The sequence below is a fragment of the Pectinophora gossypiella genome, chromosome 8 (genome assembly GCF_024362695.1).
Source record: "Pectinophora gossypiella chromosome 8, ilPecGoss1.1, whole genome shotgun sequence".
Classification (NCBI taxonomy): domain Eukaryota; kingdom Metazoa; phylum Arthropoda; class Insecta; order Lepidoptera; family Gelechiidae; genus Pectinophora; species Pectinophora gossypiella.
Genome location: NC_065411.1, coordinates 15,443,887 through 15,454,629, shown reverse-complemented (window position 1 = coordinate 15,454,629; position 10,743 = coordinate 15,443,887). Strand labels below are relative to the sequence as shown.

The following is a 10,743-nucleotide window of genomic DNA, read 5'->3' as shown; positions in this document are numbered from 1 at the left end:
TTCTAAAGAAAAGCAAAAAAGTAAAATGTAAATTAAAAAAAAAGAAGATAACAAAATGATGAATGCGACCAAGAAAATAAACGTACCTACCTACCTATTTGTATATGAACCGTATAATGAACAGCCAAAACGGACTTCTTGCTTATACAAAGTTGTCGAGTCCATTCCACGAACCTACCTACTGCTATGTGGTGCTGTCTACCAATAACGGCCATCAATGCCATTATCATAATACTAATACAAAATATGATTTAGCCAAATAATTTGTTTGTCCCATCAAATCCTACTCGACTGCATCGCGTAATACACCAATCCCAAATCCCATTCCGCATTGTTTGGAGTTTTGCATGAAATATGAAAATATTCGGGACCCACACGCTTCAATCCCGCGGCGTCACGACACTGCGGTTGTTACCGACTTTTTAAGCAGTTGCTTAGAATAAAAAACAGATACATACATACATACATAAACTCACGCCCGTAATCCCTAATGGGGTGGGCAGAGCCACAAGTAACAAAAACAGATACTTACCTACTAATAAGTCTCTTCTTCTATCGTGTGGGTTGTGAGGTGGATTACCAACCCCATCAACCCGTCACGGTTATTACTGAGCTGCCATAGGCCTCTGACATGACTCATGAAACGACTACGTACTTACATCAGTAAGTAATAACCGGGACCAACAACGGCTTAACGTGCCTTCCGAAGCACGGATCATCTTTTTGGACAATCAGGTGACCAGCCTGTGATGTCCTAACCAAACTAGGGATCACAAAGTGATTTTTGTGATTTGTCCCCACTGGGACCCTTAAATTAAGCATATAAAAGTTGACATAAATAATTGAAGTAGGTACCATAGCTGACTAAGTACGGAAATACTTGTATTTCCGTGCCTCTCTCCTGGAGATCAGACACAGAAACATAGCTAGCATATATAATCTTATGTTGCCGACAGAATAAACAAAAAAGAAACACATTTTTTAAAAAAGAACTACTAAGTACAGTCATGAGCAATATAATGTACCCACTTTAGGACTCTGTCGCACTAACATATTTGACATTTAGTGAGACTTACAGTTCAATTTGTCAAAAAAGTTAATGTGACATGGTACCAAAGTGTATACATATTAATGCTCGTGACCGTACGTATAGAACTGTAACTTTCCACCTCGCAACAATTCATATACGCCCCGAGCTAGATTAACCTAACCCCTTCCAGAGGGTGTTTCTTTAGTCTTAAATGGCCGTAAGTTGCTGCGAAGAAGGGGGGAACGCGCTCTCACTCGCACCTACGCGTTAGGCGGTACGCGGTAAATAATAGATTTTTGTACGGAGTGTCCTCTTGAAAAAAAATTAAAAAAAAACCTCGAACATAGCCCTGTGAGAAACAATAGTGCTGATTCCAGCAGACACCTCCTAATTTTATTTTAAGCTATATCTGTCATTATCTTATCCGCCGAAAAGGAAAGGGATGGATGACTGACGACTTCTTCTGGAACTTTTACTGGTCTTCATTAGAAGTACTACTGACTAATCATGTGAGGTAAATATTCATCAAGAAAAAGTAAAATTTGTAACAGACCCGCCGAAATGATGTGCACACTCGTTGGCCGAAATGAAACAAACAAATGGGACAAACAAGAAAATGATTTTCACACATATATTGTGCCTTCACAATGGAATGTCAACAGCCATTCGACCAAAAACTAGGCATTGTACTGAGATCCCATTTCAGGGCGGTGCAATGATTAAAAAAGAAGCTTCTGACTCCAAAGGGTGACGACGGTTCCGTAAGATTCAGAAGTTAATTTACTTACATACATACATAAACTCACGCCTATTTCTCACCAGGGTAAGCAGAGACTATAGAATTCCATTTGCTTCGATCCTGACACATTTCTCTTGCTTCCTCCACATTCATCAATCGCTTCATACACGTACGCCGGTTCAGAGTAGATCGTAGTAAACCTTTTCTTTTTTAATTTACTTACTTTGGTTCTAATGCAAACGAGGAGGATCACTTTTGACATAATTTGGTCGGTTTTTGTCGTTGATTACTCTTTGGTGTCGTGTTTATAGCTAGGTATTGAAAATTATGATGGAAGGTAGGGGACGACCTAAGAAAGTGTGGAAGGATTGTATAAAAAAGGATAGGTATGTGTGTGAAAGGTGTGAGTACTGAAATGAGGACTGACAGGTACGAACGCAAGAGGAACACATGTTAGAGTGGGAGATTGTCAGGATGATGTGTTTGTTATACGGCAGATTTGCCTCGGATGATATGAACTACGTTCCTATACCCAAAAAACATAGTTTTAAGAGAGCAGTGAGCTTAGCACCGTAAGCACAGGACTCGTTCTCGCCGCGACAAAGATCATCTGTCTCTTTCTGTGCAGTACTGTGAGAGAGTGACGTGTGTCGTATGTCGAGGTGAGAAAGAGTTGCGCGCTTACGGTGCTAAGCCCGCAGCACTGTTTAAGCATTAAGTGTCTTATGAATGTATATGTACGTTATAAAGGTTTATATACTTATCCCTAAGTAGGTACCTACCAGAGGACATTCAATTTTCCAGCGAAACCCTACACGTCGACAATGCGACGAAGTATGAAAATCGCAGAGACAATACCCCAGCTAGGCGGAAGTTTGCCGGCGTTGGCGGTGCGTTGATGCGCCCACTACAATGCACTCATTATTCTATTATTAACGACTCCGCTTTCAAATTTTAATAAAGCGCTAAATGCAGCGCTATAGTGCTGAAAGGTTTGCGAGTTTGTGGCAGTTTCCCAGTGTTGCCAGTTGCTACGTAATTCCGGTAAATAGTCGTCTACTCGTATTTTCGAGCTGGCTTTTTATTGTTTTACACTCGGAATATTTAGAGTGGAGTTTAATTAAAAACTGTCCACTCGTGAATGGGATTGTTGGATTTTCTTTATTATCTCCGTATAATAGAACTATTGCAATGCATTTAAAAGTATGTAACAAAGCTGCGTATTGTGGTTATATGAAACGGGAAACGGGAACGGAACAGTTGCTTTCTTCATTGAATAATCTAAATAATTAATACGAAGTGGTGTTTTGTGGTTAATGATCGCATTAAGTTAGTCGGAAGACATTCGCGAGTGTTATTATATCGGAGTATTCTGGAGTATTCAATGAACAAAGTGTATCTGCCTATTTTCGCTTCGTGCCAGGAAGCCGCTTCATAACTCGAAAGTTTATGCGGACTTTTGAGTTAATTCGTTTGGGGTTCGGAGTAGAAGTCTACTCCGAGGGTGGGGGCTTAGGTTTCATCATCATCACCTTTCATCATTTCATTAATCATCAAGAAAAGAAATACGTAAGACATGGCTGTATGGGCATAGTTCCCCTTGCCTTACCCTTCGGGGAAAATCAAGACAAAAAAAAATTACATTGACACTGACAATTGAAGAAACACTTAATTGGCGGTCGTTGGCGGTAAAATTCACGTGAAATCACATTTTTTACTCGAATTTAGTGGAAGAAAACAATTTCCTATTAGCCTATTTTTCATTAAATAATGTACAGGCGTCAAATCTAAACAGTCCCTTCGAAAATTACGTTATTTAATCGTATAAATGGAAACTTAAAGTAGTGTCGTCGCTACGTATAATGCAATAAATATTTTGTTCTTAAACTGTAGTACCATGAAAACTGTGGCTAACGCGACTCGCATGGCTACCAAAAGGCCTTTCAGAGTATCTATTGAAGGCAATATAGGTTCTGGTAAATCTACGTGCATTAATTTTTTTGACAAGTTCAACAATGTGGAGAAACATGCAGTAAGTCCTTATAATACATATTATTTCCTACTACCATAAAATTCATAATGTATAGGTACTACTACTATTTATCTTCTACCTACCCGTTACTACCATTTGTTTATACTTACTTATTTCCTCTTTGTTTTCAGGAGCCTCTCAATGAATGGCGCAACGTGAATGGTCACAACCTACTTGGGTTGATGTACAGTGATCTAAATAAGTGGATGTTTACGTTCCAGCACTACGTATTGCTCAGTCGGCTAAAGATCCAAACAAGTCAACCATCTCGCCCTGGTGTTACGGTTAAAATGTTTGAAAGGTATTTTATGTCTTTATTTTCCATAAACTTAAAACAGTTAACATACACCTCTACTGGAATACTTTTCTACCGTAGTTCCCAGTAAAGAAAAAAACATTAGACATATTCAGCCAGTGGGATGTTAGGCATGCCTTTCCAGTGTCAGGTTGCCTTCATTTTGTTTCCCACTGGCAATATGTTATAAAGCAGTTCTGTTGAACTGCTTATGGTCGAGGGACCAATCACATGTTAGCAGAATAAAAAAAAAAGACATTCAGCTGCCTACCTTTCAAGACATGAGATTTGTCTTAAAAGTTCACTTTAATTATAAAACAGACTAGAGGAGACAAGCAAATAAACATCTCATTAATTTCTCATAATTCATACATACACACATAAACACACACCTATTTCCCACGCCTGTTTCTCATAATTCAATTTTGTTTTATCTTCAGATCAGTCCAAAACAGCAGGTTCTGTTTTGTGGAGAATGCCCTGAAGCACGGCAACATTCAAGAGGCAGAGTACCATGTGCTGAGCGAATGGTTCGACTACACCAACAGGCATCTTGACATCAGCTTGGATCTCATAGGTATTCTTATAACCAATATACTATGTAAAATTTCATACAAATATGTAATTTTTAGTTTGTGATGAAGCAAATAAAATATTTATTGCCAGCCAATATTATGTGTCTCAACAGGATGTTCTTGTCAATGTGAGGCCTCCTGTCATCAATCAAGGAGTGAATGAAGCATACTGTTCAACTGTAGCTTGGTGTACACCATTTACCCTATTAAATGTAGCATGATTTGAGTGATATGACAGCTTACATGAGTAAGCTGCATACTTTTAATGTATTGCTGTCCTACTGTCATTCTAATCAATCAATCAATAATACTTTATTGCACAACAACATATACAAAGGACATAAACATACAAATAAAAACATAAGCACAATAGGCGGCCTTATTGCTAAACAGCAAGCAGCAATCATTCTACATTATAAGGTATAAAACTAAAAAAAAATTTACCTGCAGTCTGTAGTCTGTACAGCAAGCGCGCCGCGCGCGTTGCGTTTTATACCGTGAAACGAATATACGTAGCAAATGCTATCTACCCTCGATATAATTCTGGAGGGCTGACTGGGGAAAGTATTATGTGAGTGCCTAACTACCCACAAATTAATTTCTTTCACAAAATTACATCAATGGTTTATTTTCTTCTAGTTTACCTCAAAACATCTCCTCAAATAGTATGGGAACGCATGATGAAACGTGGCCGTGCTGAAGAATCCGAAATACCTTTGGAGTACCTTCAACAGGTTTGTTTCTTAAGAGATAGTTTCTACATTTCATAAAAAAAAAAAATAGGTATATAGGTATTTATAAAAGTTGCTGTAACATTTTTTGAACATGTTTGTATGGAGTGTCTGGGGTGTGTGTCTTCGTTTAGAATCCTCCTGACCTGGGGTTTCTTTTAAACATTGGTTCACGTAGGCATTCCTCTTTTGTGTTTCAGGTGCACGAAGCATACGAATCATGGCTGAACTCCCCGAATGTAGGCTGTGAGGTACTCACGATTGACGCCAACCGAGGACTAGACGGCGTGAAGGAAGACTTGGAAAGATACACTTACAAAATACTCGGAGGAAACCATACTAACTAACGGGTATTGTATAATCTAGGACTTCCAAAGTTTTTAAATTACTTGATTATTTTTCTATACAGACAACATACAAATTGCCATAGAAAAAAAATTGATGATCATAATTAGTTTTACTTTGAATCTAAAATTTAAATTTACTTCTATATTTAAATGTTTTTGTTAGGTTATAGCTATATTTATTACTTAGGATACACATTGCAGTATACAGTTCAAATAATTAATCTTTAAACATTTTTAAAAGGATAACTGAAAAACAAGCTTATTAAATGTTGTTTGTCTTTGATTACTTGTGGCTCTGCCCACCCCATTTGGGATTACGGGCGTGAGTTTATGTATGTATGTATGTCTACGCATCTAATACACGCTTGTCATCGACTACATGTTGCCAGAGAAACTATAGTTGTTACGCGTCACGTCTCCAATCGACAACAATTGATACTCAACTAACGATGCTCTAAACAAACAACAAGTTGCGTGACGTGTTGCGCTTCAGCTGGCAACGTCGCGCGTTGTTGTGCAACGTTGCCGTAGATGTTGAGCGTTATGTGTTGCCTAGTGGATACGAGGCTTAAGAGGTTTTCACTATAAGGCGACTTATATTAAAACGTTACGCAGAATTGTCTTGACTGAAGTTATAATTATGAATTTTAACAGTGAGTACTATAATGAAATGTTTTTTTTTATTTTATATGACTATTAAGTAACTGTTGTGATTTATTGTAATAAGTAAATAAACATTTGTAAACTGAGATGATAATTATTTATTTATCACAAAACAATAATTTATTATTTCTACTTCTGAAGACTGTTTTACGATTGTAGACCGATTCCCGATTTTACGCCTACAAGAATATAGAAGAACAGTATCCTTAAATATGATTTATTTTATTTACAAAGAAAACTTTTACAAGCAGTAACACTAGTAAAAATGCAGACTTGAGATGTAGTGTTGCCAGATCAAAATTGCTAATATCTACCGCAGCATAGAGTTGGAACTTCATCGTAAAACAACATTCAGAATTTTATTTGCACTATGTAATTGATTCAGCGATAGAGATGATCAGCTTTGATATTTGAAGCGATCTCACTCTCCCATTTGTCGCCGTTGGATAGTAACTTCTCCTTGTTGTATAGGAGCTCCTCGTGAGTTTCTGTCGAGAACTCGAAGTTGGGGCCTTCGACGATTGCGTCGACGGGGCACGCTTCCTGCAATGATAGTATTTTGTAAGTTGGCAATAAACTTCTTTGTATTACTAAGTGTAGGTACGGGCACGTAAATTTACCCAAAATGGCGGTCTTGTGTGCCTTTATGCCTTTTAAAAGTGTTACCATTAAATTAAAAAAATAATTAAGGTGAACGCCCACCTAGATGGGCCGCAGGAGTCGCATTTTGGCGCAAAATTCCCCTCACAACACCACGAAGAATGGATTTCAATGTAATCAATATAACATAACCGTATTTCCGATTAGCTTAAAAATTATTGTTATAAATTATGCCCTTAAGTTTATGTATGAATTTTGAAAAAAGATTCTTCTCAACCGAAGATGATGCTTACCTGACAGAACCCACAGTAGATGCACTTGGTCATGTCAATGTCATATCGCGTGGTCCGTCGCGAGCCGTCTTTACGCTCCTCAGCCTCAATAGTAATAGCCTGAAAATCAGAAATTATTTATTATAATTATAATAGATATCACCAACAGTAGAGCAGCTTGGTGCAATATGCTCCACACCCCCTCTGGTTAATAGAGAGGCCTGTACAGTCATGAGCAATATAATGTACCCACTTTAGGACTCTGTCGCACTAACATATTTGACATTTAGTGAGACTTACAGTGCAATTTGTCAAAAAAGTTAATGTGACATGGTACCAAAGTGTATACTTATTAATGCTTGTGACCGTACGCAGCCACTGCTACCTATTACATAAGTCCAGTGGGACATATAGGTACCTATAGGTTTATATTATGTAATAGATGTTAAAACATTGTGTTAGTTATTATGCATGGCATGACAAAGATATTAGTGGGAGGTATAGGAGGTTGATATAGCCAGCAATTCATAGGTCCACAAGGTCACTGGTTCACCAGATAGGTTCCTGCTGGTTTAAAATTAAAACACAGATATTGAGCTGGCAATGAATTGACTTTAAGAGATTGCTGCACCAAAAGCAGATAGCCGTGGTCGCATGCCGACTGGCATTCGACCATGGATATCTTCCAAACATCACTATTCGGAAGAATTTCAGAGAATAGAGAATATTTTCTTGTTTCACACTTGAGCGTGATTTTTCCGTAGTCGGTTTTTAGTTTTATTTATATTATTTTGGGGTCTTATTTATTGAGATAGTGGTGCTAATTCCTGCAGACGCCATTTAATTTTATTTTAAGCTATACCTATCATTTTCTTATCTGCTGAAAAAGAAAAGGACGGGTAATCTACAGGTATAAAATTTATGGAATACACGTCAATTTTAAGCAGATTTCTAAAACAACCATCTAAAATTTTACATCAGCCAATAATCCGACAGAGTTAAGTAGACAGCACGTCAAATGGATTACATATCAGCGAGATGCCTATTTTATTCGCGCGGGTTATTCATTTGTTTAAAATTAACTTGTTGACAATCATCCGTCCCTTTCCTTTTCGGCGGATAAGAAAATGACGGGTAAAACTTAAAATAAAATTAGGTATCTCCAGGAATCAGGAAATATTTTTTTCCATCCCGGTTTATATCCTCTAGAAGGCGCCACATAGATTATAAGGTGACACATCACATAGCCTATAACCATCGGACTATTAAGATGCTTATAGTGACACCTCATTTCTTATCTTCTGGCAAGTGGTTTAGAAGTTAGGCGGAAATAGATGTGCATACACACATATATTACATAAGTCATACACATTACCCTTCTTTATCCTTCGCCGCAGTTGGGTAAAAAAAAGAATGCACTTAGCATGCTTTATGGGTCTTTGGTAAGCATTGTAACATAATTTCAGGTAAGTTATTAAAAAAGTGATATTTAAAACAAACAATACATAAATCAATTTACCTGTGCAGGACAGATAGCCTCACAGAGCTTGCAAGCAATGCAACGCTCCTCTCCAGAGGGGTACCGACGCAAAGCATGCTCTCCACGGAACCTAGGAGACAGGGGTCCCTTCTCGAACGGGTAATTAATTGTTGCAGGCTCCTGAAATGGTTAACACAACTATTTAGTTGAGGTTGAAGCTACAGAGACTGTAAAAAATCGCGAGAACCGCTCCTCGAGGTTTCCACAAATCCATTATTTGAGTCTGCCTGCCCAGCAGGGAATAATAAGATTAGAAGAGCCATGCATTCAATGATTTATTCTAATTTACATTATGATAACAAAATAAATAAGTTACAAAAGGAAACTTCACTTTTATTTATGTACCTGTAAGTTAATGTGAATATTTTTTTATGTATAAGTAAAATAATCAAAAGTAGAAAACAACCTATTTAAATTTCAATCAAACCGTAATTAATTGGTTGTTAATAAGAATAAGAATAAAATATATTTATTGCCAGTAACAATTTACATTTGCTATATAAACTAAGTAATTATGAATATTGCGAATACGGGCAAAAGCTAATGGCTCAGCTTGTGCTGCCATGGAGCCATGTTATTTAAAACTTAAATATTATGAGCTGTTACATTGTCAAACACTGAAAGACAAAAGAAAATAAGTTTTTCCCTTGTAATCCTAGTAGTAAAACATTATTAGGCCTGGCAACAAATTATACATCAATCATAATAAAACAGTCTACCTTGAAAATGTGGGCTAAAGTAACAGCGAAGCCTCTCGCCAATTCTGTCCAGAACAGTGTCTGTGCGGCCCTGTTCGTCATTTCCTTCATCGTCATGTTTGGATCCTCAGCATTCACATATTTGTAGCCCGGGACGTTTGGAGGATACACCTTCTCTGTTTTACCCTCCGCTGGGGTACTGTACTGGGCATGGCGGACCACAATACCACCGGCGCTCGATGCTCGCACTAAAAAGATTAGTTTAGTCTCTTAAAATTCTGTATTAAAGTTAGTACAGAAGTGAATGATACATAATAAACTTATGATAAAGGATGAAAGATTTTACACATAAATAAACATATAAGATATTGTAGTCATCATTTGTAATGTATTTCCTTACAGAAGCTACGCATATTTAATTTATTTATAGAATATTTTAGAAAAGTCAGCTGTTATATACGCAGAATAGGTTATAAACAAGTTGCGTAACTTAGTTGATGTTGAATTCAACCGTATGCAAAATGAACTCCACAAAACAGCATTATAATCACTTTACCTCGAGCGGACACCGAAAATATTTTAGCTAAAGACATTTTTTAGAAATTCTACAAAATATTTTCGTTCTAGTTTATTGATTCAAAATGTCAAAATCATGTTTTTTTTACAACTTGGGATACTTGATGTATTGACCTTGTAATAGTTTATGTACGTGTATCCGAATGCAGTAATCATAGAGAAGAGAGGTAAAATACAGATTATATCAGGAGTTTTATACAAAGTGAATATAATGAGGGTCTTTTCAGGTTACGTTCCTAAAAAACAATATAGATGGCGCTGTAAAGATTTTCCTTCGTTTAACCTTCTAATTGCATGAATAGCAGACATATGCATCTATTATCTTTAATATTATTGATGACCCTATTTATTACACCCAGGCACAATTATATATATTTTTTATTTATTTATCTTCCACCTATTATTATAATGATCAAAATAAAGAGAAGTAATATAGGTATCAACATACTTCTGTGCGGTACAGGTGTAGGTGATATTAATCATCTATTTCTTTCGTGTCCTCTCCTTGACCATTCTCCTTTATACATTTCTCCATTCCATAAAAGTTCCTCTTCCTACTTCCATCCCTGTTCTGTTGCACAGTATGAATTCAGATATATACAAATATTTATCTATATGTGTTATTAATAATAATGACCTTAAACT

The 10,743-nt window shown here is 36.9% G+C and overlaps 2 protein-coding genes across 2 annotated transcripts; one reads left to right on the top strand and one right to left on the bottom strand.

The window, feature by feature from the left end:
• The first annotated feature begins 3,434 nt into the window (after positions 1-3,434).
• LOC126369271 (deoxynucleoside kinase-like) lies at positions 3,435-5,808 on the top strand. Its single transcript, XM_050013629.1, has 5 exons — positions 3,435-3,801; positions 3,933-4,102; positions 4,537-4,673; positions 5,311-5,405; positions 5,603-5,808. Exons 1-5 carry the CDS (start codon positions 3,667-3,669, stop codon positions 5,747-5,749), a joined length of 684 nt encoding a protein of 227 aa, XP_049869586.1. The 5' UTR covers positions 3,435-3,666; the 3' UTR covers positions 5,750-5,808.
• A 678-nt stretch (positions 5,809-6,486) lies between these two features.
• Positions 6,487-10,216, bottom strand: LOC126369272 (NADH-ubiquinone oxidoreductase subunit 8-like). Its single transcript, XM_050013630.1, has 5 exons — positions 10,079-10,216; positions 9,544-9,770; positions 8,804-8,944; positions 7,306-7,404; positions 6,487-6,955 (listed from the first exon to the last, which is right to left on the bottom strand). The coding sequence occupies exons 1-5, from the start codon at positions 10,113-10,115 to the stop codon at positions 6,794-6,796; spliced, it is 666 nt and encodes a 221-aa protein (XP_049869587.1). The 5' UTR covers positions 10,116-10,216; the 3' UTR covers positions 6,487-6,793.
• Between the last annotated feature and the right edge of the window lie 527 nt (positions 10,217-10,743).

Bases quoted from the DNA above. Each gene is read 5' to 3' on its own strand.
- LOC126369271 (XM_050013629.1), top strand. From the start codon at position 3,667: ATGAAAACTGTGGCTAACGCGACTCGCATGGCTACCAAAAGGCCTTTC. The intron at 4,103-4,536 runs GTATTTTATGTC...TTTTATCTTCAG, and splicing joins ACGGTTAAAATGTTTGAAAG to ATCAGTCCAAAACAGCAGGT. The intron at 5,406-5,602 runs GTTTGTTTCTTA...TTTGTGTTTCAG, and splicing joins CTTTGGAGTACCTTCAACAG to GTGCACGAAGCATACGAATC.
- LOC126369272 (XM_050013630.1), bottom strand. From the start codon at position 10,115: ATGTCTTTAGCTAAAATATTTTCGGTGTCCGCTCGAG. The intron at 9,771-10,078 runs GTAAAGTGATTA...TAATCTTTTTAG, and splicing joins ATTTTCGGTGTCCGCTCGAG to TGCGAGCATCGAGCGCCGGT. The intron at 6,956-7,305 runs GTAAGCATCATC...CTATCATTGCAG, and splicing joins TCTACTGTGGGTTCTGTCAG to GAAGCGTGCCCCGTCGACGC.